This window comes from Delphinus delphis, chromosome 1, assembly GCF_949987515.2.
Source record: "Delphinus delphis chromosome 1, mDelDel1.2, whole genome shotgun sequence".
NCBI lineage: Eukaryota > Metazoa > Chordata > Mammalia > Artiodactyla > Delphinidae > Delphinus > Delphinus delphis.
Genome location: NC_082683.1, coordinates 36,400,248 through 36,424,372, shown reverse-complemented (window position 1 = coordinate 36,424,372; position 24,125 = coordinate 36,400,248). Strand labels below are relative to the sequence as shown.

At 49.4% G+C, this 24,125-nt stretch overlaps 1 protein-coding gene and 2 non-coding genes across 3 annotated transcripts; 2 read left to right on the top strand and 1 right to left on the bottom strand.

Moving 5' to 3' along the window:
* Window positions 1-4,396: 4,396 nt before the first annotated feature.
* LOC132439737 (uncharacterized) lies at window positions 4,397-19,140 on the bottom strand. The gene is made up of 13 exons (XM_060034755.1): window positions 19,128-19,140; window positions 17,446-17,568; window positions 17,272-17,344; window positions 16,996-17,125; window positions 16,826-16,903; window positions 16,453-16,534; window positions 16,247-16,378; window positions 5,753-5,875; window positions 5,579-5,651; window positions 5,303-5,432; window positions 5,133-5,210; window positions 4,760-4,841; window positions 4,397-4,685 (listed from the first exon to the last, which is right to left on the bottom strand). The coding sequence occupies exons 1-13, from the start codon at window positions 19,138-19,140 to the stop codon at window positions 4,480-4,482; spliced, it is 1,323 nt and encodes a 440-aa protein (XP_059890738.1). The 3' UTR covers window positions 4,397-4,479.
* On the top strand, window positions 11,005-11,121 carry LOC132416710 (U5 spliceosomal RNA). The gene has a single exon (XR_009517689.1). It is a non-coding gene; the product is annotated as a U5 spliceosomal RNA (small nuclear RNA).
* A 3,561-nt stretch (window positions 19,141-22,701) lies between the features above and the next one.
* Window positions 22,702-22,818, top strand: LOC132416705 (U5 spliceosomal RNA). Its single transcript, XR_009517688.1, has one exon. It is a non-coding gene; the product is annotated as a U5 spliceosomal RNA (small nuclear RNA).
* The last annotated feature ends 1,307 nt before the right edge of the window (window positions 22,819-24,125 follow it).

Genomic DNA, 24,125 nt, shown 5'->3' with positions numbered 1-24,125 from the left:
AAAGTTGAACTGCTTCTCGTGCACGGTGCGCGGCCTGGCACAGAGCAGTCAGTCGTTCAGTAGACGGTTGCTCGCTGTAGATTATCCGCTTAACCTGGCTTTGGCTAGGTCGTGAATTCAAGTTCAGGCTTGGGCACATGTGTTTGCAAAGGATTGTTCAAGGCAGTACGTGAGCACCTCCGGGGAGACCCACCTCTCTGGGATTGTGGTTCTAACTGCTGCACTTGTGTAACTTGGCTTTTGTAAAAGCTTCAAAAAAATTGAAGTATAGTTGGTCGATTTTTGTATGATAAATTCAAATATACACTTTCTGATGAGGTAGTTTAGCCTTCAAACTAGAACTGTTAAAAATAAGAAATTCGAGGACTTCCCTGGCAATCCCTGGACCAGTGGTTAGGGCTCCATGCTTCCACGGTAGGGGGCGCGGGTTTGATCCCGGTTGGGGAACTGAAACCCAGCAGGCCACTCGGCGCGGCGGGGAAAAAAAAAAGAATAAAGAAAAAAAAAAGGAAAGGCAATGCTCAAGATCATCTGTAGTTTTCCAGTGTCTAATGTGGATGAAGACCGCAAGTAATTGCTCTAAATTTTAATTTTAGAAGTAAGCTTAGGGCTTCCCTGGTGGTACAGGGGTTAAGAATCCGCCTCTCACTGCGGCGGACACGGGTTCGAGTCCTGGTCCCGGAAGATCCCCCATGCCGCGGAGCAACTAAGCCCGGGTCCCACAGCTACTGAGCCCGAGTGCCACAAGCACTGAAGCCCGGGCACCTGGAGCCCGTGCTCGGCAACAAGAGAAGCCACCGCAGTGAGAAGCCCGCGCACCGCAACGGAGAGCAGCCCCCGCTCCACGCAACTAGAGAAAGTCCGCACGCAGCAACGAAGACCCAACACAGCCCAAATTAAATACAGTACATAAATTAAACAGACAAGAAAAAGCTTATACTGCATGACAATCCAATGCAATATACAAACCTTAACTGGATCCTGAACAAAACCCAATAACACACCAAGGAAAGGAAGGCAGGAAGAAAGCAGAAGGTACACTTTTGGTGCCTTTGTGGAAATTTTAGTATGTACTCTATTTCACGTGACAGTATTCAATTAATAATTGTATTTTCTTGCTGCTGTAACAAACTATCACACGCTTAGTGACTTAAAACAACTTCTGGACGGCAGGAGTCTAGAATTAAGGTGTTGACAGGGCTGCATTCTTTCTAGAGGCTTCAAGGGAGAATCTGTTCCCTTACCTTTAAGAAAGCTGGCTTCATTCCTTGGCCTGTGACCCCTTCCTTGCAGTCCAAATCTCTTGCTTCTGTCGTGTCGTCTCCTAACTCTGGATCCTCCTGCCGTATAAAGAGCCTCGTAATTACCTGGGGCCAACCTAGATAATCCAGGAGAATCTCCCCATCTCAAGATCCTTAATCACACCTGCAGAATCCCTTTTACCGTGTGAAGTAACATATCTACAGGTTCCTGGGATCAGGATGTGGATGTATTTGGAGGCTATAACTCACACTACCACAATAATGATATAGTAATTATGTAGGAGAACGGCCTTATTCTTAGTAGAGACATAATGTGAAATATTTAGCAGTGAAATGTCATGACATCTGAAACTTTCAAATAGCCTAGTAAACAGAGAGAGAGAAAGAAAATGTGTCATAGGTACTCATTCTTTCAACTTGTTGTAGTTCTGAACTTTTGGAAATAACAAGTTGGGGGAGAATAAATGTATAGTAATAGATTTCATGTAACGTATATTTGTTTTGGGTATTTGTATTATACTTAAGATTTCCTTTTTATTTATTTATTTTGAAAAATATTTATTTATTTGGCTGAGCCAGGTCTGAACTGCGGCACGCATGATCTTTAGCTACGGCATGAGAACCCTTAGTTGCAGCATGTGGGATCTAGGTCCCTGACCAGGGATCGAACCTGGGCCCCTCTGCATTGGGAGCGTGGAGTCTTAGCCCCTGGACCACCAGGGAAGTCCCTTAAGATTTCATTTTTTAAAGCTCCATTGTTATTAAAGAGTTATCGTCTTAGACCAGTGGTTTCCAGAGTTTTGGATTTTCCAATTATTAAAATTTCCAAAAAATTTCTGGGGTACTAATTTTTAAAATCATAATTCTACAGAAAGGCCATTCCAAGACTAAAAACAGTAAGAGTGACTTCACAGCAAAGGACAGGACACGTCTTTAAAACAGGATATCCATTTAGCTTTATGGAAAACATACCGATATTTCCTGAGCTTTTCTCTCCTCCCTCCGCCCAAATAGAGGAAAGCTGAGGCTCAAAATCCCAGTTTGGGGTAAGTTAGGCTGCCTCTGACCAACAAGATCAGGGCCGGTGATGCCCTCTTGTGGCACCCTGGAGAATTACTGCCATCTGACTTCATGTCCTCTGACTTTGAGGGACAATGCCCTCACAGTAACTCGGTCGTTATTCATATGTGCCAGGCATTGTTCTCAGCATTTGGGACATATCAGTAATGAAAACAAATATCCCTGCCCTGCTGGAGCTTACATTCAGGTGGGGAGACACCCAATAAATAAATAACACATAAATAAGTGCTATGGAAAAACCAGCAGTGGTAGGGGTTGGGGGTCAGAATATAGGGGTTGGTAGTGTGGGACGCAACTTAAAATAGGGTAACCCTCCCTGAGAAGATTACTTTGTTTTTTTAAAAAATTATTGTTTTGGTTGTACCGGGTCTTAGTTTGGCCGGCGGACTCCTTAGTTGTGGCTCACCAGTTCCTTAGTTGTGGCATGCACATGGGATCTAGTTCCCTGACCAGGGATTGAACCCTGGCCCCCTGTATTGGGAGCACGGAGTCTTATCCACTGCACCACCAGGTAAGTCCTGAGAAGATACCTTTTGTGTAAAGAGTTGAAAGGAAGTCATGGAGTTAGCCATGCAGACACCTGGGGTGAGGGTTCTAGGAAGAGGACCTCTCTCAAGTGTTCAGCAGAAAAGTCTGCACAAAAGCCCTAAAGCGGGAGCTTGTTTTGTCAGCTTCAAGAACCACACAGCCAATGTGTCTGGTGCCCAGTGAAGAAGAGAGAGAGAAGTAGGAGAGAGTTCAGAAGTCATGGGAGCCTAGATCACCCTGGAGGCCGTAAGAGTAAGGGCTTGGGCTTAACTCAGTGAAATGGAGAGCCCTGCAAGGTTCTGAGCAGAGTGACAGAATCTGAAGTTACAGGACCACTCTGGCTGCTGTGCTGACAAAGAGAACAGGGCAGAAAGCAGAGTCATCTAGAAGAGAGATGATGGTGGCTTGGACCCGAGTATTAGCAATGGAGGTAGTGAGACATAGTTGGATCCTGGGTATATTTGGAAGGTAGAGTCAACAGACAGGATGGATCCAGAGGTTAAAGAGAGACATCAAGGAGAACACCACGATTTTGTTCTGAGTGGCAGGAAGGATGAGTTGCCATCAGTTGAGTTGGGGAAGATGGCACAGGACTGGGAGTTCAGCTTTGGACACTGATGAAATACAAATGCATATTCTAAAGCGAGTCAAGGAAAATTTGAACATAAATAATTTTCTCTGCCCTTTGGCCTCCTCTCTTCCCTCTACTGTGCATTGCGTATCTGCACCATGCATCGACCAACCTCCCGGTGGGCAGAAATACCTGGTCAACTGTAAAGAGCAACCTTCTCCTAGTATCAGCAAGATAACTCCTTAGGAGATAACCTTCCTCCTTGATCTTGTAAGGGGCCCTGATGACCCCTGACCCATTACCTGCTTTGTAGGTGTCGATGTGGATTGTGTGAATGTCACTGTGTACGTCATTTAACGAACAAAACCCTGGATAACTGTGCTTTGACCTCTCATAGGCAGAACACTTCTTGAAGCTTTCCGAGAGGCTGTTCCCGGCTCATACGCCACAATTTGGCTCAAATAAAATTTACCATTGCTTTCTTAGATCGACTGATTAAATTTTTCGTCGACAACGCCATGAGGTAGAAATGTTTAGCTGGAAATAGAAACGTGGGAGTCGTTGCACAGAAGTGGTATTTAAAGCAATGGAATCACCAGGGTGTAAAGGTAGGGAAGAGGCTCCAGGTCAGAGTCCTGCCTCACTCCACCTTGAAGGAAGCTGGGTTGAAGAGGAGGAATCAGCAAAAGAGAATGAAAGGAAGCAACCGGAGAGGCAGGAGAAAAACCAGGTGGGTGTGGTGTCCTGGAGGAGAGAGCGCAGGGGCCAGCAGGGAGCTGAGGTAAGGCCCGCTCCACAGGCTGTGCCCTTGAATCTTCTACGACGTTGGTGGTCCTTCCCCTCAGACCAGCGTTTTTCCTTGGTGAGCAGAGGCACCCCGACCCGTCATCATAACTCTCACTAGATCGCCCTCTGCCCTCCACACACGGACACCAGATAGATAGCAAGACCGTTTGTTTATTGAACCCTTCCCAGCCAGCTCTCCTTTTCCCCTTCTGGCGGGCAGATCCCCAGCCTCCCACCAAGGGCCAAGAAGAGTCAACCGGAGCTTGGCCCTGGCTCCTTCCTTCTGCCAGGCATCCCTGCCACACAGCCTGGGCTTCCTGGCTTGCCTTGGAGGCTCTGTTGCTCCTTTTCTCCCACAGCCTCCCTCTGGAAGTGTGTGATGTAGGCCACCTGACCCTGATTACAATGGCCAAAGTAAGAGCTCATGGTGCTGTCGGAGAGGCCACTGAGATGCAGCTCTGGGGACAGGGAGATGAGCCTGAGTGTGGGTGCCGCCGCACCTCTGCTCCAGGCCCCCTCACACCCCACTCACCTTTGGTGACATTGACTTCGTTGGCCGCCAAGATGTCCGCCTGAATGCTATCTATTTTCACGTACAAGTCCTCGGCGTTGCCCTGAGGACAGGAGCAAGGGGAACTGGGCTGGATGCCAGGGTAGCCTGGACGTGCAGTTGGGCGTGGGCACATGGAGGTTGCAGGCTGCGGTCAGGCTCTTAGCCTGACTGGAAGGGCAAGAAAGAGGATGGAAGGGTGCCAGGTGGAGAAACCCAAGCCAGGGCAGTCCTTCCCGCCGCTGGCCCCGAGGCCGATCTGTGTGTGGGGTGTACAAGGGGAGGGGCTGTGCGCTGGGCTGTGTACAGGGGCACTGTTGTGTCCCGCGGGGCGCGGCGGGGCGGGAGCACTTACACGGAAGAGTTTGTAGAGTTCCTCCCCCATGGACCTGCGCACGTGCTCCTCCACCACTGGGAATAACTGCACAAAGTACTGCGTGGGCGGGCAAGGGGGCGTGACTGCCGTGCCCACGCGCTGTGCCTGCCGCGCCGCCCTGCCGCCCGCCACCCGGCCGCCCAGCGCACCTCTAGCGTGAGGCTGGCCTGCCGCTGGCCGTTGCTGTGGTCCGTGTTGCCCATGGCGGCCATGAGGCTGTGCACCACGCGCAGGTGCAGCATCTCCTCGGCCAGGCTCGTGTTGCCTCGCGCCAGGATCCTGGGCGTGGGTGGCGTCGGGTGGGGGTGGGATTCGTGCTGTGGCGGCCCCGTGGGACCCTCTGGCGGCCGGAGCGCTCTTGGGGGCCCGTGGGCAGCGCCGGGGCCTGGCTTGCCGCATCCGCCCACTACCTGCTGCCCGCTTACCCGGTGGCGTTGGCGGCCGCGGCCTGCTGCAAGAACCACGGCAGGTGGGTGCTGAGCTGCAGAACCGAAGAGTCTGGAAGAGGGAGGAGTGGCCGTGAGGCTGGAGGACCCCTCGCCCTCATCTTCCACCCTGCGCCGTCGGGGTCCACCACCCCGTTCTCAGTGGATCCCTACCGCTGACGATCTGGGACTGCTGTTTGCTGGTCTCCTTGAAGGACGGTATCAGCAGCGCCACGAGGCCCTTGAGCAGCGCCGGGCACACGTCGTAGTTGACCAGGTCCTTGATCAGCTCGATGGCTGGGGAAGGCAGGGGCGCTGGAGAGGCCCGCAGCTCCACTCCCCGCCCTCGCCCTCGCCCTCGCAAGGAAGCAGCACCCCCTCCCCTCCAACTCTTTATCGACCTTTCTTAGCACCTCTTACTGGCCAGCACTGTGCCAGGCGTGGGGGGAGCTGGGCCGGCGACCCCTCAGTCCTGCCCTTCTGAACCTCTTGGTTAAAGGGGAGAGGGAGGAGGAGGCCGAGGCCCCCTGCGACTCACAGAACCAGCCAGAGCCGGAGGAAGAAGGTTGGAGGCTTAGAGGCTGAAAAGAGCTGGAGGCCCCACAGAGGTAGGGCCGCCAAAGGGCTTTGAGGAATCTAGAAGGTTTCCTGGAGGAGGGAAGGACGGCGGGTCTTCAAAGGGAGACAGGATGGGGAAAGACAAGGGGTGAGGGGAAGACAGAGCAAGTGGGTGGGGATGTGTAGCAGAAAATGAGAAAGGAGGCAAGGTCGACAGCAGTTTAGAGAAACTTTGCTTTCTGATGGACCCTTACTGAGGCCTTGTTTGCCTAGGCTCTGTGCTGAGGGCTCTCCGTTCAGAGTCCCAGTGACGATCCCTGTGACCAAGGAGCTTCATTTTGCAACAGCATGATGACTTATCCCTATTGGACATTTGAGGGAATGAGGCACAGAGAGGTAAAGCACTTGCCATAAGGTACCACAGCTAGGAAGTGGTGGAAGCAAAAGGAGGGAAAGATTCGCTTAGGAAGGAGGAGGGGACTAGAATTTAAAGAGCGCATTTTCTGTGGCTGCTTCGCAGTCATTCATTCCATCCAGCATTGACTCAGCCTTTCGGTCAACCTGCATAGGACGCGTCTTGTGCCCGGCGAACAGTTTGGTGACAAGTGCTATAAAAGGGGTCGGTGGGCTGTGAGAGAGCCTGGGAAGATGGCAGAGGACTGAATATTTTTGTAAAGAGAAAAGAACCCCAGACAGGCAGAGCTGGAAACGGGCAGGTAATGTGGTGTGATAGGACAGCGGGTAAACACAAGTGCTTGCTGCATGGAAGACGGGGCTTAGAAATGAGCTGTCCCCCCAGCTGCAGAGTCAAGTGCCGCTGGCCTCTCCACCTACTTCGAGGGCACAGTTGTTTCCCTGACTAGCTCATCTGCATACCAGAATGCAGTGTAGACTACGTGAGAAATATTAACAGTATTATCTGTTTGAAAAACAAAAATTAATGTTTTATTTTCATTTTAAAAAAATTTAAAAAATCTATTTATTTAAGGCTGCGTTGGGTCTTTGTTACTGTGCACGGGCCTTCTCGAGTTGCGGTAAGCAGAGGGGCTACTCTTTGTTGCAGTGCACGGGCTTCTCCTTGAGGTGGCTTCTCTTGTTGTGGCGCACCGGCTCTAGGTGCGGGGCCTACAGTAGTTGTGGCCCTCGGGCTCAGTACTTGTGGTGCACGGGCTTAGTTGCTCGGCGACATGTGGGATATTCCCGGACCAGGGCTCGAGCCCGTGTCCCCTATGTTGGCAGGTGGATTCTTAACCACTACGCCACCAGGGAAGTCCCACCTTTTATTTTCTTGTCAGGAGCTTTTACCCAGTAAGAACATGTTTAGGGGTCATTCTCTACAATGGAAGACAGGTTTTTGTTGGTAGGTACAAAGGCACCACAAACGTTGGGGGACCAACGAGTATATGGGAGGATGGGCATGCATGGTACACACATACACATTCCTCCCCAGTTTAAGGAAATCTTTTGTGTCTTGGCAAAGACTTTCGTGGAGAGAAACACTTGAGAATTGGTAGTGGAATCTTTTGAGGTTTTACTTAAATAAGGGTAAGTATGTGGGATTTCAAAGACAAATGGCTGATGTGTAGAACTATAAAGAGGTTCGTAGTTAACTTGTTGTTTTAGAAAGCCGTTCCAAGTTTAAGTTGTAGGTTGGGAACTGCGTTCTCTGATTCCCTGCCCCCAGCTCTAAGTGAGGCTCTAGCGAAGTTATATAGCAATCTTAGTCATGAACACAGATGCAAAAATTCTACACAAAATATTAGCAAATTGAGTCTAGCAGTGTGTAAAAGGAATAATGTGCCATCTAGCAATGCACATATATGATCTTAATAGAAAGAAAGTTTGAGAAAATTGAATCTCAGTGTGGTAAGAGCTATCTACCAAAAACTATAGCAAAGGTCATACCTAATAGATGAAACCTTGGAAACTTTCCGTCTTCGATGAGAAGGCACCCTCCCACACATTCCTCTCCACAAAATCTTTAGTAAAAGGTAAAAGACAAGTGATCTGGGACTTCCCTGGTGGCACAGTGGTTAAGAATCCGCCTGCCAATGCAGGGGACACGGGTTCGAGCCCTGGCCTGGGAAGATCCCACGCCCCGCGGAGCAACTAAGCCCGAGCGCCACAACTACTGAGCCTGCGTGCTAGAGCCCGTCAGACACAACTACTGAGCCCGCGTGCCTCAACTACTGAGCCCATGCTCCCCAACAAGAGAAGCCACTGCAACAAGAAGCCCACGCACCACAACGAAGACCCAACGGCAGCCGAGAAAAAAAAAAAGGACAAGTGATGTGAAGAGAGACCAGAGTACACTTAGCTACATTTGCCACTCTCACCTTAACTAATTGTAAGTCTCCAAGACTGGTGTCTATTCCTGTGCTATGGCCGCTCCTCCAGGAAAATCTGTGAAAGGGATTTTTGGAAAAGATGTACTCTCTTTTTCTAATCTCTGGAAGAGTTTAAGACTAGAATGTTTTCTTGAATGTTTGATCGAATTCTCTGAAGCTTCTGATCTTATGGAAAAAAATAATTACTGATTCCTTTTCTTTAATGGTTAGAGGACACTTTGGGTTTTCTACTTCTCGAGTACGTTTTGGTAAATTATATTTTCTCGCTGTTTTCGTCTAAAGTTTCAAACATATTGCAAGAAGTTTTCATTATGTCATTAAAAAAATCATTTTAATGAATGTACCATTTATAATGATGTCTCCTTTTATAGTCTTCATATTGATTATATGGGTTTTCTCTTTTTGAATCAGTTCCCTTTGCCCCCAAGTCCCATGGGAGAACACAGATGAACGCCCGCTTATGCAATGGATTTTATTACAAAGAGGAACCCTGATTTCAGAGAACCTGAATGTTATATAGCAGTCAGTAAGCATGCCTGCCCTTTGCTCTAAAGTGGAAAGTGTCTTTCTTTTCTTTTCTTTTTTTTTAATTTATGGACATTATTATTTACTTATTTACTATGTATGGCTGCATTGGTTTTTCGTTGCTGCGCGCGGGGTTTCTCTAGTTGTGGCGAGCGGGGGCTCCTCTTCGTTGAAGTGCGCGGGCTTCTCATTGGGTGGCTTCTCTTGTTGCAGAGCACGGCCTCTAGGCACGCGGGCATCAGGAGTTGTGGCATTTGGGCTCAGTTGTTGTGGCACACCGGCTGAGTTGCTCCTCGGCATGTGGGAACTTACCGGGCCAGGGTTCGAACCCGTGTCCCCTGTATGGGCAGGTGGATTCTTTTTTTTTTTTTTTTTTTTTGTGGTACGCGGGGCTCTCACTGTTGTGGCCTCTCCCGTTGCGGAGCACAGGCTCCGGACGCGCAGGCTCAACGGCCATGGCTCACGGGCCTAGCCGCTCCACGGCATGTGGGATCTTCCCGGACTGGGGCACGAACCCGTGTCCGCTGCATCTGCAGGCGGACTCTCAACCACTGTGGGACCAGGGAAGCCCGGCAGGTGGATTCTTAACCACTGTGACACCAGGGACATCCCGAACCTATGACTCGTTAACACTATGTGAATTACATCCTGCACTGCCTTGTAGCAAATCACCCCCTGTAGCATTTGCATTTCAGAAAGAAGGTCACGCAGGCCAAAGCCCCGTGACGCACCGAACCAGTTACCGGGCTACCTGATGCCAGCAGTGACTGTTTTGAAATAACGCAGGAAGAAGAAGAATGCAAGACCCTCAGTATTTTGATCCTTATCATATATGCCAGACAGCAAGCCCCACATATAAAATCTTTTCCTATTCCCGAAGGAGATGGGGGCACAGTTCTTCAGGCGCTAGCCTGCTGTGTCTTCCTTTCTGCCTGGCAGAAAAATAAAGCCATCTCTCTCTTCCTCCAAAATCTCTGTCTCCGTATTTCTGTTCGGCATTGGTGCACAGGCAAGCTGATATTTCGGCAACACCATCGTCCATCTGCTCTTGCTCTTAAGGCCAGTTGAAGATGGTCCCTTGCAGTTCCCCAAGTTAGGTTAGTGATGTGAAATTCTCCTGCCCCTGGCCCTACCTCCTTCCCTGTCCCCAGCCGCGCAGAAGGCAGTTTGCTGGTTGTCTTCCCCAATTCTTCTCCAAGTAGGTTGTGTTTACTTCCCAAATCCCTGAGCCAGAGGTGGGGGTGCCTACACTCCCAAACCCTGAGTGTCCACCTTCCCCTGCTGTTTGTAGTCTCCTGTGCTGTGCCTGCAGTGGCACCTGGGCGGGGGAGGACGCTGCCCTTGTCTAGGTTTTTCTAAATGTCTTACTCAAGTTCCAACCTCCAGCTTGTGAATCAACTGTCTCTTTTTTGCCTTGTAAGCAAGTATTAAGCTTTGGGGTTGTGGGGAGGCCTGTGATGTGAAACAACTTCTTTTCTTCCCTCCCCGCACATTGTTGTAAATGACTTTTAACAGCCAAACCCCAGATTTGCACTTTTCTTTTTCCTAACTGCTAAAACCATTTTCTTCCCCCTGGTGTTACTGTAACATTTGGAAAAGGAATAAATGTCGTCCCTTAATAAAAACAAAACAAAATAAAACAGACTTTCTGGTTGGACTCGGCGACTATATTCCTATCTGGTTTCTGCTTCGCCCCCTGGTGGTGGCTCTAGACCGAACAGGAAAACTAATAAAGGAAGGCATTTGCCGAAGCGCGAGGTTGGTGACTCAGCTTCATTTACATACCCACAATGCATTGCATTCGGGATCTTGCCTACTTTCAAAAGGCTCTAGCCTTCTATTTCTTTTGACTCCCGCCCCCACTCGAAATCAGGATATTTTCACAGAATTGTGTGAAATAATTGCAGAACTCACTGGTTGTTTGCGGGTAAATAGTTACCGTTGGTGCCTTGGGACTTCCAGTTAGCCGAGGACTGTGTGAGCGGTTATGACGGCATACTCTGGTTTCTCTTCAGAACGCATAAATCTTTCGCCTTTTACTAAAGATTTCCGTGGAGAGAAACAATTCCGAGTTTCTACCCAATTTTTTGAGGCCTTGTTTTATACAAGGCTAATAAATTTGTGCAAAGAAAAGAATGTCTTCTATTTCGGGGGATGTGTGCTGGTAGTGATAGACACTGCAAAAAATGGCAGCACTGTTTTGACTTAGTTGTAGGCCGTTTTTGTGGTGGTTTGTCAGTGTGACGTATGTGTGATTTCGGAATCTTGACCAGCGCCTGGAATTGACCTGGTTGGCGGAGCGATATAATACAGTGGCGAGTGGTACTTGCGGTTTTTGACCGTTGCAGGTAAACAACTGCAGTTCTCGGTGAGAAAAAGGTGTTGTGTCATGTTTCTCTGAGGTTGTCTTCAGGAGGCGGGCTGCGTGTGGACGGGGCAACTGGTGCTCGTGGAGTGCGTATGGTGTTCTGAGGAGGAGGTATCGTTCCTGGTTGGAGGAAAGCAGCGCCTGGGAAGGAAGAGAAAGAGGCGCCAAGAGAAGTGACCCCCCACTTTCTAAGCGCGAGCGGCCCCACAAGTTATAAGAAATTCAAATATTCACAGAGCTTAAAAACGCGCTTTGTTCCTAGCGCTTCGGGTTTATCTTCTTGGAGACCACCAGGCACAATAAAGTTGAACTGCTTCTCGTGCACGGCGCGCGGCCTGGCACAGAGCAGTCAGTCGTCCAGTAGGCGGTTGCTCGCTGTAGATTATCCGCTTAACCTGGCTTTGGCTAGGTCGTGAATTCAAGTTCAGGCTTGGGCACATGTGTTTGCAAAGGATTGTTCAAGGCAGTACGTGAGCACTTCCGGGGAGACCCACCTCTCTGGGATTGTGGTTCTAAGTGCTGCACTTGGGTAACTTGGCTTTTGTAAAAGCTTCAAAGAAATTGAAGTATAGTTGGTCGATTTTTGTATGATAAATTCAAATATACACTTTCTGATGAGGTAGTTTAGCCTTCAAACTAGAACTGTTAAAAATAAGAAATTCGAGGAATTCCCTGGCAATCCCTGGACCAGTGGTTAGGGCTGCACGCTTCCACGGCAGGGGGCGCGGGTTTGATCCCGGTTGGGGAACTGAAACCCAGCAGGCCACTCGGCGCCGCGGGGAAAAAAAAAAAAAAAAGAAAAAAAAAAAAAAAAAGGAAAGGCAATGCTCAAGATCATCTGTAGTTTTCTAGTTTCTAATGTGGATCAAGACCGTAAGTAATTGCTCTAAATTTTAATTTTAGAAGTAAGCTTAGGGCTTCCCTGGTGGTACAGGGGTTAAGAATCCGCCTCTCACTGCGGCGGACACGGGTTCGAGTCCTGGTCCCGGAAGATCCCCCATGCCGCGGAGCAACTAAGCCCGGGCCCCACAGCTACTGAGCCCGAGTGCCACAAGCACTGAAGCCCGGGCACCTGGAGCCCGTGCTCGGCAACAAGAGAAGCCACCGCAGTGAGAAGCCCGCGCACCGCATCGGAGAGCAGCTCCCGCTCCACACAACTAGAGAAAGTCCGCACGCAGCAACGAAGACCCAACACAGCCCAAACTAAATACAGTACATAAATTAAACAGACAAGAAAAAGCTTATACTGCATGACAATCCAATGCAATATACAAACCTTAACTGGATCCTGAACAAAACCCAATAACACACCAAGGAAAGGAAGGCAGGAAGAAAGCAGAAGGTACACTTTTGGTGCCTTTGTGGAAATTTTAGTATGTACTCTATTTCACGTGACAGTATTCAATTAATAATTGTGTTTGTTTTCTTGCTGCTGTAACAAATTATCACACGCTTAGTGACTTAAAACAACTTCTGGACGGCAGGAGTCTAGAATTAAGGTGTTGACAGGGCTGCATTCTTTCTAGAGGCTTCAAGGGAGAATCTGTTCCCTTACCTTTAAGAAAGCTGGCTTCATTCCTTGGCCTGTGACCCCTTCCTTGCAGTCCAAATCTCTTGCTTCTGTCGTGTCATCCCCCAACTCTGGATCCTCCTGCCGTATAAGGAGCCTCGTAATTACCTGGGGCCCACCTAGATAATCCAGGAGAATCTCCCCATCTCAAGATCCTTAATCACACCTGCACAATCCCTTTTACCATGTGAAGTAACATATCTACAGGTTCCTGGGATCAGGATGTGGATGTATTTGGAGGCTATAACTCACACTACCACAATACTGATATAGTAATTATGTAGGAGAACGGCCTTATTCTTAGTAGACACGTAATGTGAAATATTTAGCAGTGAAATGTCATGATATCTGAAACTTTCAAAAAGCCCAGTAAACAGAGAGAGAAAAAGAAAATGTGTCATAGGTACTCATTCTTTCAACTTGTTGTAGTTCTGAACATTTGGAAATAACAAGTTGGGGGAGAATAAATGTATAGTAATAGATTTCATGTAACGTATATTTGTTTTGGATATTTGTATTATACTTAAGATTTCCTTTTTATTTATTTATTTTGAAAAATATTTATTTATTTGGCTGAGCCAGGTCTGAACTGTGGCACGCATGATCTTTAGCTACGGCATGAGAACCCTTAGTTGCAGCATGTGGGATCTAGGTCCCTGACCAGGGATCGAACCTGGGCCCCTCTGCATTGGAAGCGTGGAGTCTTAGCCCCTGGACCACCAGGGAAGGCCCTTAAGATTTCATTTTTTAAAGCTCCATTGTTATTAAAGAGTTATCGTCTTAGACCAGTGGTTTCCAGAGTTTTGGATTTTCCAATTATTAAAATTTCCAAAAAATTTCTGGGGTACTGATTTTTAAAATCATAATTCTACAAAAAGGCCATTCCAAGACTAAAAACAGTAAGAGTGACTTCACAGCAAAGGACAGGACACGTCTTTAAAACAGGATATCCATTTAGCTTTATGGAAAACATACCGATATTTCCTGAGCTTTTCTCTCCTCCCTCCGCCCAAATAGAGGAAAGCTGAGGCTCAAAATCCCAGTTTGGGGTAAGTTAGGCTGCCTCTGACCAACAAGATCAGGGCCGGTGATGCCCTCTTGTGGCACCCTGGAGAATTACTGCCATCTGACTTCATGTCCTCTGACTTTGAGGGACAATGCCCTCACAGTAACTCGGTCGTTCATTCATATGTGCCAGGCATTGTTCTCAGCATTTGGGACATATCAGTAATGAAAACAAATATCCCTGCCCTGCTGGAGCTTACATTCAGGTGGGAAGACACCCAATAAATAAATAACACATAAATAAGTGGTATGGAAAAACCAGCAGTGGTAGGGGTTGGGGGTCAGAATATAGGGGTTGGTAGTGTGGGACGCAACTTAAAATAGGGTAACCCCCCCCTCGAAGATAACTTTGTTTTTTTAAAAAATTATTTTTTTGGTTGCACCGGGTCTTAGTTGTGGCAGGCGGGCTCCTTAGTTGTGGCTCACCAGTGCCTTAGTTGTGGCATGCACATGGGATCTAGTTCCCTGACCAGGGATCGAACCCTGGCCCCCTGTATTGGGAGCACGGAGTCTTATCCACTGCACCACCAGGTAAGTCCTGAGAAGATACCTTTTGTGTAAAGAGTTGAAAGGAGGTCATGGAGTTAGCCATGCAGACACCTGGGATGAGAATTCTAGGAAGAGGACCTCTCTCAAGTGTTCAGCAGAAAAGTCTGCACAAAAGCCCTAAAGCGGGAGCTTGTTTTGTCAGCTTCAAGAACCACACAGCCAATGTGTCTGGTGCCCAGTGAAGAAGAGAGAGAGAAGTAGGAGAGAGTTCAGAAGTCATGGGAGCCTAGATCACCTGGAGGCCGTAACAGTAAGGGCTTGGGCTTTACTCAGTGAAATGGAGAGCCCTGCAAGGTTCTGAGCAGAGTGACAGAATCTGAAGTTTACAAGGACCACTCTGGCTGCTGTGGTGACAAAGAGAATGGGGCAGAAAGCAGAGTCATCTAGAGGAGAGATGATGGTGGCTTGGACCTGAGTATTAGCAATGGAGGTAGTGAGACATAGTTGGGTCCTGGATATATTTGGAAGGTAGAGTCAACAGACAGGATGGATCCAGAGGTTAAAGAGAGACATCAAGGAGGACACCACGATTTTGTTCTGAGTGGCAGGAAGGATGAGTTGCCATCAGTTGAGTTGGGGAAGATGGCACAGGACTGGGAGTTCAGCTTTGGACACTGATGAAATACAAATGCATATTCTAAAGCGAGTCAAGGAAAATTTGAACATAAATAATTTTCTCTGCCCTTTGGCCTCCTCTCTTCCCTCTACTGTGCATTGCGTATCTGCACCATGCATCGACCCACCTCCCGGTGGGCAGAAATACCTGGTCAACTGTAAAGAGCAACCTTCTCCTAGTATCAACAAGATAACTCCTTAGGAGATAACCTTCCTCCTTGATCTTGTAAGGGGCCCTGATGACCCCTGACCCATTACCTGCTTTGTAGGTGTCGATGTGGATTGTGTGAATGTCACTGTGTACGTCATTTAACGAACAAAGCCCTGGATAACTGTGCTTTGACCTCTCACAGGCAGAACAGTACTTGGAGCTTTCCGAGAGGCTGTTCCCGGCTCATACGCCACAATTTGGCTCGAATAAAATTTTTCATTGCTTTCTTACATCGACTAAGATTAAATTTTTCGTCGACAACACCATGAGGTAGAAATGTTTAGCTGGAAATAGAAACGTGGGAGTCGTTGCACAGAAGTGGTATTTAAAGCAATGGAATCACCAGGGTGTAAAGGTAGGGAAGAGGCTCCAGGTCAGAGTCCTGCCTCACTCCACCTTGAAGGAAGCTGGGTTGAAGAGGAGGAATCAGCAAAAGAGAATGAAAGGAAGCAACCGGAGAGGCAGGAGAAAAACCAGGTGGGTGTGGTGTCCTGGAGGGGAGAGCGCAGGGGCCAGCAGGGAGCTGAGGTAAGGCCCGCTCCACAGGCTGTGCCCTTGAATCTTCTACGACGTTGGTGGTCCTTCCCCTCAGACCAGCGTTTTTCCTTGGTGAGCAGAGGCACCCCGACCCGTCATCATAACTCTCACTAGATCGCCCTCTGCCCTCCACACACGGACACCAGATAGATAGCAAGACCGTTTGTTTATTGAACCCTTCCCAGCCAGCTCTCCTTTTCCCCTTCTGGCGGGCAGATCCCCAGCCTCCCACCAAGGGCCAAGAAGAGTCAACCGGAGCTTGGCCCTGGCTCCTTCCTCCTGCCAGGCTTCCCTGCCACACAGTCTGGGCTTCCTGGCTTGCCTTGGAGGCTCTGTTGCTCCTTTTCTCCCACAGCCTCCCTCTGGAAGTGTGTGACGTAGGCCACCTGACCCTGATTACAATGGCCAAAGCAAAAGCTCTTGGTGCTGTCGGAGAGGCCACTGAGATGCAGCTCTGGGGACAGGGAGATGAGCCTGAGTGTGGGTGCCGCCGCACCTCTGCTCCAAGCCCCCTCACACCCCACTCACCTTTGGTGACATTGACTTCATTGGCCGCCAAGATGTCCGCCTGAGTGCTATCTATTCTCCTGTACAAGTCCTCGGCGTTGCCCTGAGGACAGGAGCAAGGGGAACTGGGCTGGATGCCAGGGCAGCCTGGACTTGGAGTTGGGCGTGGGCACATGGAGGTTGCAGGCTGCGGTCAGGCTCTTAACCTGACTGGAAGGGCAGGAAAGGGGACGGAAGGGTGCCAGGTGGAGAAACCCAAGCCAGGGCAGTCCTTCCCGCCGCTGGCCCCGAGGCCGATCTGTGTGTGGGGTGTACAAGGGGAGGGGCTGTGCGCTGGGCTGTGTACAGGGGCACTGTTGTGTCCCGCGGGGCGCGGCGGGGCGGGAGCACTTACACGGAAGAGTTTGTAGAGTTCCTCCCCCATGGACCTGCGCACGTGCTCCTCCACCACTGGGAATAACTGCACAAAGTACTGCGTGGGCGGGCAAGGGGGCGTGACTGCCGTGCCCACGCGCTGTGCCTGCCGCGCCGCCCTGCCGCCCGCCACCCGGCCGCCCAGCGCACCTCTAGCGTGAGGCTGGCCTGCCGCTGGCCGTTGCTGTGGTCCGTGTTGCCCATGGCGGCCATGAGGCTGTGCACCACGCGCAGGTGCAGCATCTCCTCGGCCAGGCTCGTGTTGCCTCGCGCCAGGATCCTGGGCGTGGGTGGCGTCGGGTGGGGGTGGGATTCGTGCTGTGGCGGCCCCGTGGGACCCTCTGGCGGCCGGAGCGCTCTTGGGGGCCCGTGGGCAGCGCCGGGGCCTGGCTTGCCACATCCGCCCACTACCTGCTGCCCGCTTACCCGGTGGCGTTGGCGGCCGCGGCCTGCTGCAAGAACCACGGCAGGTGGGTGCTGAGCTGCAGAACCGAAGAGTCTGGAAGAGGGAGGAGTGGCCGTGAGACTGGAGGACCCCTCGTCCTCGTCTTCCACCCTGCGCCGTCGGGGTCCACCACCCCGTTCTCAGTGGATCCCTACCGCTGACGATCTGGGACTGCTGTTTGCTGGTCTCCTTGAAGGACGGTATCAGCAGCGCCACGAGGCCCTTGAGAAGCGCCGGGCACACGTCGTAGTTGACCAGGTCCTTGATCAGCTCGATGGCTGGGGAAGGCAGGGGCGCTGGAGAGGCCCGCCGCTCCACTCCCCGCCCTCGCCCTCGCAAGGAAGCAGCACCCCCTCCCCTCCAACTCTTTATCGACCTTTCTTAGCACCTCTTACTGGCCAGCACTGTGCCAGGCGTGGGGGGAGCTGGGCCGGCACCCCTCAGTCCTGCCCTTCTGGAGCTCGTAGTTAAAGGGGAGAGGGAGGAGGAGGCCGAGGCCCCCTGCGACTCACAGAACCAGCCAGAGCCGGAGGAAGAAGGTTGGAGGCTTAGAGGCTGAAAAGAGCTGGAGGCCCCACAGAGGTAGGGCCGCCAAAGGGCTTTGAGGAATCTAGAAGGTTTCCTGGAGGAGGGAAGGACGGCGGGTCTTCACAGGGAGACAGGATGGGGAAAAACAAGGGGTGAGGGGGAGACAGAGGAAGTGAGTGGGGCTGTGTAGCAGAAAATGAGAAAGGAGGCGAGGTCGACAGCAGTTTAGAGAAACTTTGCTTTCTGATGGACCCTTACTGAGGCCTTGTTTGCCTAGGCTCTGTGCTGAGGGCTTTCCTTTCAGAGTCCCAGTGACGATCCCTGTGACCAAGGAGCTTCATTTTGCAACAGCATGATGACTTATCCCTATTGGACATTTGAGGGAATGAGGCACAGAGAGGTAAAGCACTTGCCATAAGGTACCACAGCTAGGAAGTGGTGGAAGCAAAAGGAGGGAAAGATTCGCTTAGGAAGGAGGAGGGGACTAGAATTTAAAGAGGGCATTTTCTGTGGCTGCTTTGCAGTCATTCATTCCATCTAGCATTGACTCAGCCTTTCGGTCAACCTGCATAGGACGCGTCTTGTGCCCGGCGAACAGTTTGGTGACAAGTGCTATAAAAGGGGTCGGTGGGCTGTGGGAGAGCCTGGGAAGATGGCAGAGGACTGAATATTTTTGTAAAGAGAAAAGAACCCCAGACAGGCAGAGCTGGAAATGGGCAGGTAATGTGGTGTGATAGGACAGCGGGTAAACACAAGTGCTTGCTGCATGGAAGACGGGGCTTAGAAATGAGCTGTCCCCCCAGCTGCAGAGTCAAGTGCCGCTGGCCTCTCCACCTACTTCGAGGGCACAGTTGTTTCCCTGACTAGCTCATCTGCATACCAGAATGCAGTGTAGACTACGTGAGAAATATTAACAGTATTATCTGTTTGAAAAACAAAAAATAATGTTTTAGTTTCATTTTAAAAAAATTTAAAAAATCTATTTATTTAAGGCTGCGTTGGGTCTTTGTTACTGTGCACGGGCCTTCTCGAGTTGTGGTAAGCAGAGGGGCTACTCTTTGTGGCAGTGCACGGGCTTCTCCTTGAGGTGGCTTCTCTTGTTGTGGCGCACCAGCTCTAGGCGCGGGGGCTTCAGTAGTTGTGGCCCTCGGGCTCAGTACTTGTGGTGCACGGGCTTAGTTGCTCAGCGACATGTGGAATCTTCCTGGACCAGGGCTCGAGCCCGTGTCCCCTACGTTGGCAGGTGGATTCTTAACCACTACGCCACCAGGGAAGTCCCACCTTTTATTTTCTTGTCAGGAGCTTTTACCCAGTAAGAACATGTTTAGGGGTCATTCTCTACAATGGAAGACAAGTTTTTGTTGGTAGGTACAAAGGCACCACAAACGTTGGGGGACCAACGAGTATATGGGAGGATGGGCATGCATGGTACACACATACACATTCCTCCCCAGTTTAAGGAAATCTTTTGTGTCTTGGCAAAGACTTTCGTGGAGAGAAACACTTGATAATTGGTAGTAGAATCTTTTGAGGTTTTACTTAAATAAGGGTAAGTATGTGGGATTTCAAAGACAAATGGCTGATGTGTAGAACTAGAAAGAGGTGCATAGTTAAGAGATAGAAGATGCAGCCAACTTGTTGTTTTAGAAAGCCGTTCCAAGTTTTAGTTGTAGGTTGGGAACTGCGTTCTCTGATTCCCTGCCCCCAGCTCTAAGTGAGGCTCTAGAGAAGTTATATAGCAATCTTACTCATGAACACAGATGCAAAAATTCTACACAAAATATTAGCAAATTGAGTCTAGCAGTGTGTAAAAGGAATAATGTGCCATCTAGCAATGCACATATATCATCTTAATAGAAAGAAAGTTTGAGAAAATTGAATCTCAGTGTGGTAAGAGCTATCTACCAAAAACTATAGCAAAGGTCATACCTAATAGATGAAACCTTGGAAACTTTCCGTCTTCGATGAGAAGGCAACGTCCCACACATTCCTCTCCACAAAATCTTTAGTAAAAGGTAAAAGACAAGTGATCTGGGACTTCCCTGGTGGCACAGTGGTTAAGAATCCGCCTGCCAATGCAGGGGACACGGGTTCGAGCCCTGGCCTGGGAAGATCCCACGCGCCGCGGAGCAACTAAGCCCGTGCGCCACAACTACTGAGCCTGCGTGCTATAGCCTGCAAGCCACAACTGCTGAGCCCACGTGCCTCAACTACTGAGCCAGCACTCCACAACAAGAGAAGCCACTGCAACTAGAAGCCCATGTACCACAACGAAGACCCAACGGCAGCCGAAAAAACAAAAAAGGACAAGTGATGTGAAGAGAGACCAGAGTACACTTAGCTACATTTGCCACTCTCTCCTTAACTGATTGTAACTCTCCAAGACTGGTGTCTATTCCTGTGCTATGGCCGCTCCTCCAGGAAAATCTGTGAAAGGGATTTTTGGAAAAGATGTACTCTCTTTTTCTAATCTCTGGAAGAGTTTAAGACTAGAATGTTTTCTTGAATGTTTGATTGAATTCTCTGAAGCTTCTGATCTTATGGAAAAAATTAATTACTGATTCCTTTTCTTTAATGGTTAGAGGACACTTTGGGTTTTCTACTTCTCGAGTACGTTTTGGTAAATTATATTTTCTCGCTGTTTTCGTCTAAAGTTTCAAACATATTGCAAGAAGTTTTCATTATGTCATTAAAAAAATCATTTTAATGAATGTACCATCTATAATGATGTCTCCTTTTATAGTCTTCATATTGATTATATGGGTTTTCTCTTTTTGAATCAGTTCCCTTTGCCCCCAAGTCCCATGGGAGAACACAGATGAACGCCCGCTTATGCAATGGATTTTATTACAAAGAGGAACCCTGATTTCAGAGAACCTGAATGTTATATAGCAGTCAGTAAGCATGCCTGCCCTTTGCTCTAAAGTGGAAAGTGTCTTTCTTTTCTTTTTTTTTTAATTTATGGACATTATTATTTATTTATTTACTATGTATGGCTGCATTGGTTTTTCGTTGTTGCGCGCGGGGTTTCTCTAGTTGCGGCGAGCGGGGGCTACTCTTCGTTGAAGTGCGTGGGGTTCTCATTGGGTGGCTTCTCTTGTTGCAGAGCACGGCCTCTAGGCACGCGGGCATCAGGAGTTGTGGCATTTGGGCTCAGTTGTTGTGGCACACTGGCTGAGTTGCTCCTCGGCATGTGGGAACTTACCGGGCCAGGGTTCGAACCCGTGTCCCCTGTATTGGCAGGTGGATTCTTTTTTTTTTTTTTTTCTTTTTGTGGTACGCGGGCCTCTCATTGTTGTGGCCTCTCCCGTTGCAGAGCACAGGCTCCGGACGCGCAGGCTCAACGGCCATAGCTCACGGGCCTAGCCGCTCCGCGGTATGTGGAATCTTCCCGGACTGGGGCACGAACCCGTGTCCGCTGCATCTGCAGGCGGACTCTCAACCACTGTGGGACCAGGGAAGCCCGGCAGGTGGATTCTTAACCACTGTGCCACCAGGGACATCCCGAACCTATGACTCGTTAACACTATGTGAATTACATCCTGCACTGCCTTGTAGCAAATCACCCCCTGTAGCATTTGCATTTCAGAAAGAAGGTCACGCAGGCCAACAGCCCCGTGACGCAGCGACCCAGTTACCGGGCTACCTGATGCCAGCAGTGACTGTTTTGAAATAACGCAGGAAGAAGAAGAATGCAAGACCCTCAGTATTTTGATCCTTATCATATATGCCAGACTGCAAGCCCCACATATAAAATCTTTTCCTATTCCCGAAGGAGATGGGGGCACAGTTCTTCAGGCGCTAGCCTGCTGTGTCTTCCTTTCTGCCTGGCAGAAAAATAAAGCCATCTCTCTCTTCCTCCAAAATCTGTCTCCGTATTTCTGTTCGGCATTGGTGCACAGACAAGCTGATATTTCGGCAACACCATCGTCCATCTGCTCTTGCTCTTAAGGCCAGTTGAAGATGGTCCCTTGCAGTTTCCCAAGTTAGGTTAGTGATGTGAAATTCTCCTGCCCCTGGCCCTACCTCCTTCCCTTTCCCAGCCGCGCAGAAGGCAGTTTGCTGGTTGTCTTCCCCAATTCTTCTCCAAGTAGGTTATGTTTACTCCCCAAATCCCTGAGCCAGAGGTGGGGGTGCCTACACTCCCAAACTCTGAGTGTCCACCTTCCCCTGCTGTTTGTAGTCTCTTGTGCTGTGCCTGCAGTGGCACCTGGGCGGGGAAGGACGCTGCCCTTGTCTAGGTTTTTCTAAATGTCTTACTCAAGTTCCAACCTCCAGCTTGTGAATCAACTGTCTCTTTTTTGCCTTGTAAGCAAGTATTAAGCTTTGGGGTTGTGGGGAGGCCTGTGATGTGAAACAACTTCTTTTCTTCCCTCCCCGCACATTGTTGTAAATGACTTTTAACAGCCAAACCCCAGATTTGCACTTTTCTTTTTCCTAACTGCTAAAACCATTTTCTTCCCCCTGGTGTTACTGTAACATTTGGAAAAGGAATAAATGTCGTCCCTTAATAAAAACAAAACAAAATAAAACAGACTTTCTGGTTGGACTCGGCGACTATATTCCTATCTGGTTTCTGCTTCGCCCCCTGGTGGTGGCTCTAGACCGAGCAGGAAAACTAACGAAGGCATTTGCCGAAGCGCGAGGTTGGTGACTCAGCTTCATTTACATACCCACAATGCATTGCAAACGGGATCTTGCCTACTTTCAAAAGGCTCTAGCCTTCTATTTCTTTTGACTCCCGCCCCCACTCGAAATCAGGATATTTTCACAGAGGTGTGTGAAATAATTGCAGAACTCACTGGTTGTTTGCGGGTAAATAGTTACCGTTGGTGCCTTGGGACTTCCAGTTAGCCGAGGACTGTGTGAGCGGTTATGACGGCATACTCTGGTTTCTCTTCAGAACGCATAAATCTTTCGCCTTTTACTAAAGATTTCCGTGGAGAGAAACAATTCCGAGTTTCTACCCAATTTTTTGAGGCCTTGTTTTATACAAGGCTAATAAATTTGTGCAAAAAAAAGAAATGTTTTGTATTTTGGTGTATCTGTGTTGGTAGCGTTACACGCTGCAAAGAATGGCAACACTGTTCTGACTTGGCTGTAGGCCGTTTTTGTGATGGTTTGTTAGTGTGACATACGTGTAATTTCGGAATCCTGGCAAGCGTCTAGAATTAACTTGGTTGGCGGAGTGGTATAATACAGTGGCGAGCTGTTCAAACAACTGCAGTCCTCGGTGAGAGCAAAGTGTTGTGTCATGTTTCTCTGAGGTTGTCTTCAGGAGGCGAGCTTCGTGTGGACGGGGCAACTGGTGCTCGTGGAGTGCGCATGGTGTTCTGAGGAGGAGGTACCGTTCCTGGTTTGAGGAAGGCAGCGCCGGGGGAGGAAGAGAAAGAAGCGCAAGAGAAGTGACCCCCCACTTTCTAAGCGCGAGCGGCCTCACAAGTTATAAGGAATTCAAATACTCACAGAGCTTAAAAACGCGCTTTGTTCCTAGCGCTTCGGGTTTATCTTCTTGGAGACCACCAGGCATAATAAAGTTGAACTGCTTCTCGTGCACGGCACGCGGCCTGGCACAGAGCAGTCAGTCGTCCAGTAGACGGTTGCTCGCTGTAGATTATCCGCTTAACCTGGCTTTGGTTAGGTCGTGAATTCAAGTTCAGGCTTGGGCACATGTGTTTGCAAAGGATTGTTCAAAGCAGTACGTGAGCACCTCCGGGGAGACCCACCTCTCTGGGATTGTGGTTCTAACTGCTGCACTTGTGTAACTTGGCTTTTGTAAAAGCTTCAAAGAAATTGAAGTATAGTTGGTCGATTTTTGTATGATAAACATTCAAATATACACTTTCTGATGAGGTAGTTTAGCCTTCAAACTAGAACTGTTAAAAATAAGAAATTCGAGGAATTCCCTGGCAATCCCTGGACCAGTGGTTAGGGCTCCACGCTTCCACGGCAGGGGGCGCGGGTTTGATCTCGGTTGGGGAACTGAAACCCAGCAGGCCACTCGGCGCGGTGGAAAAAAAAAAACAAGAAACAAAGAAAAAAGAAAAAAAAAAGGAAAGGCAATGCTCAAGATCATCTGTAGTTTTCCAGTTTCTAATGTGGATGAAGACCGCAAGTAATTGCTCTAAATTTTAATTTTAGAAGTAAGCTTAGGGCTTCCCTGGTGGTACAGGGGTTAAGAATCCGCCTCTCACTGCAGGGGACACGGGTTCGAGCATTGGTCCCGGAAGATCCCCCATGCCGCGGAGCAACTAAGCCCGGGCAGCACAACTACTGAGCCCGAGTGCCACAAGCACTGAAGCCCGCT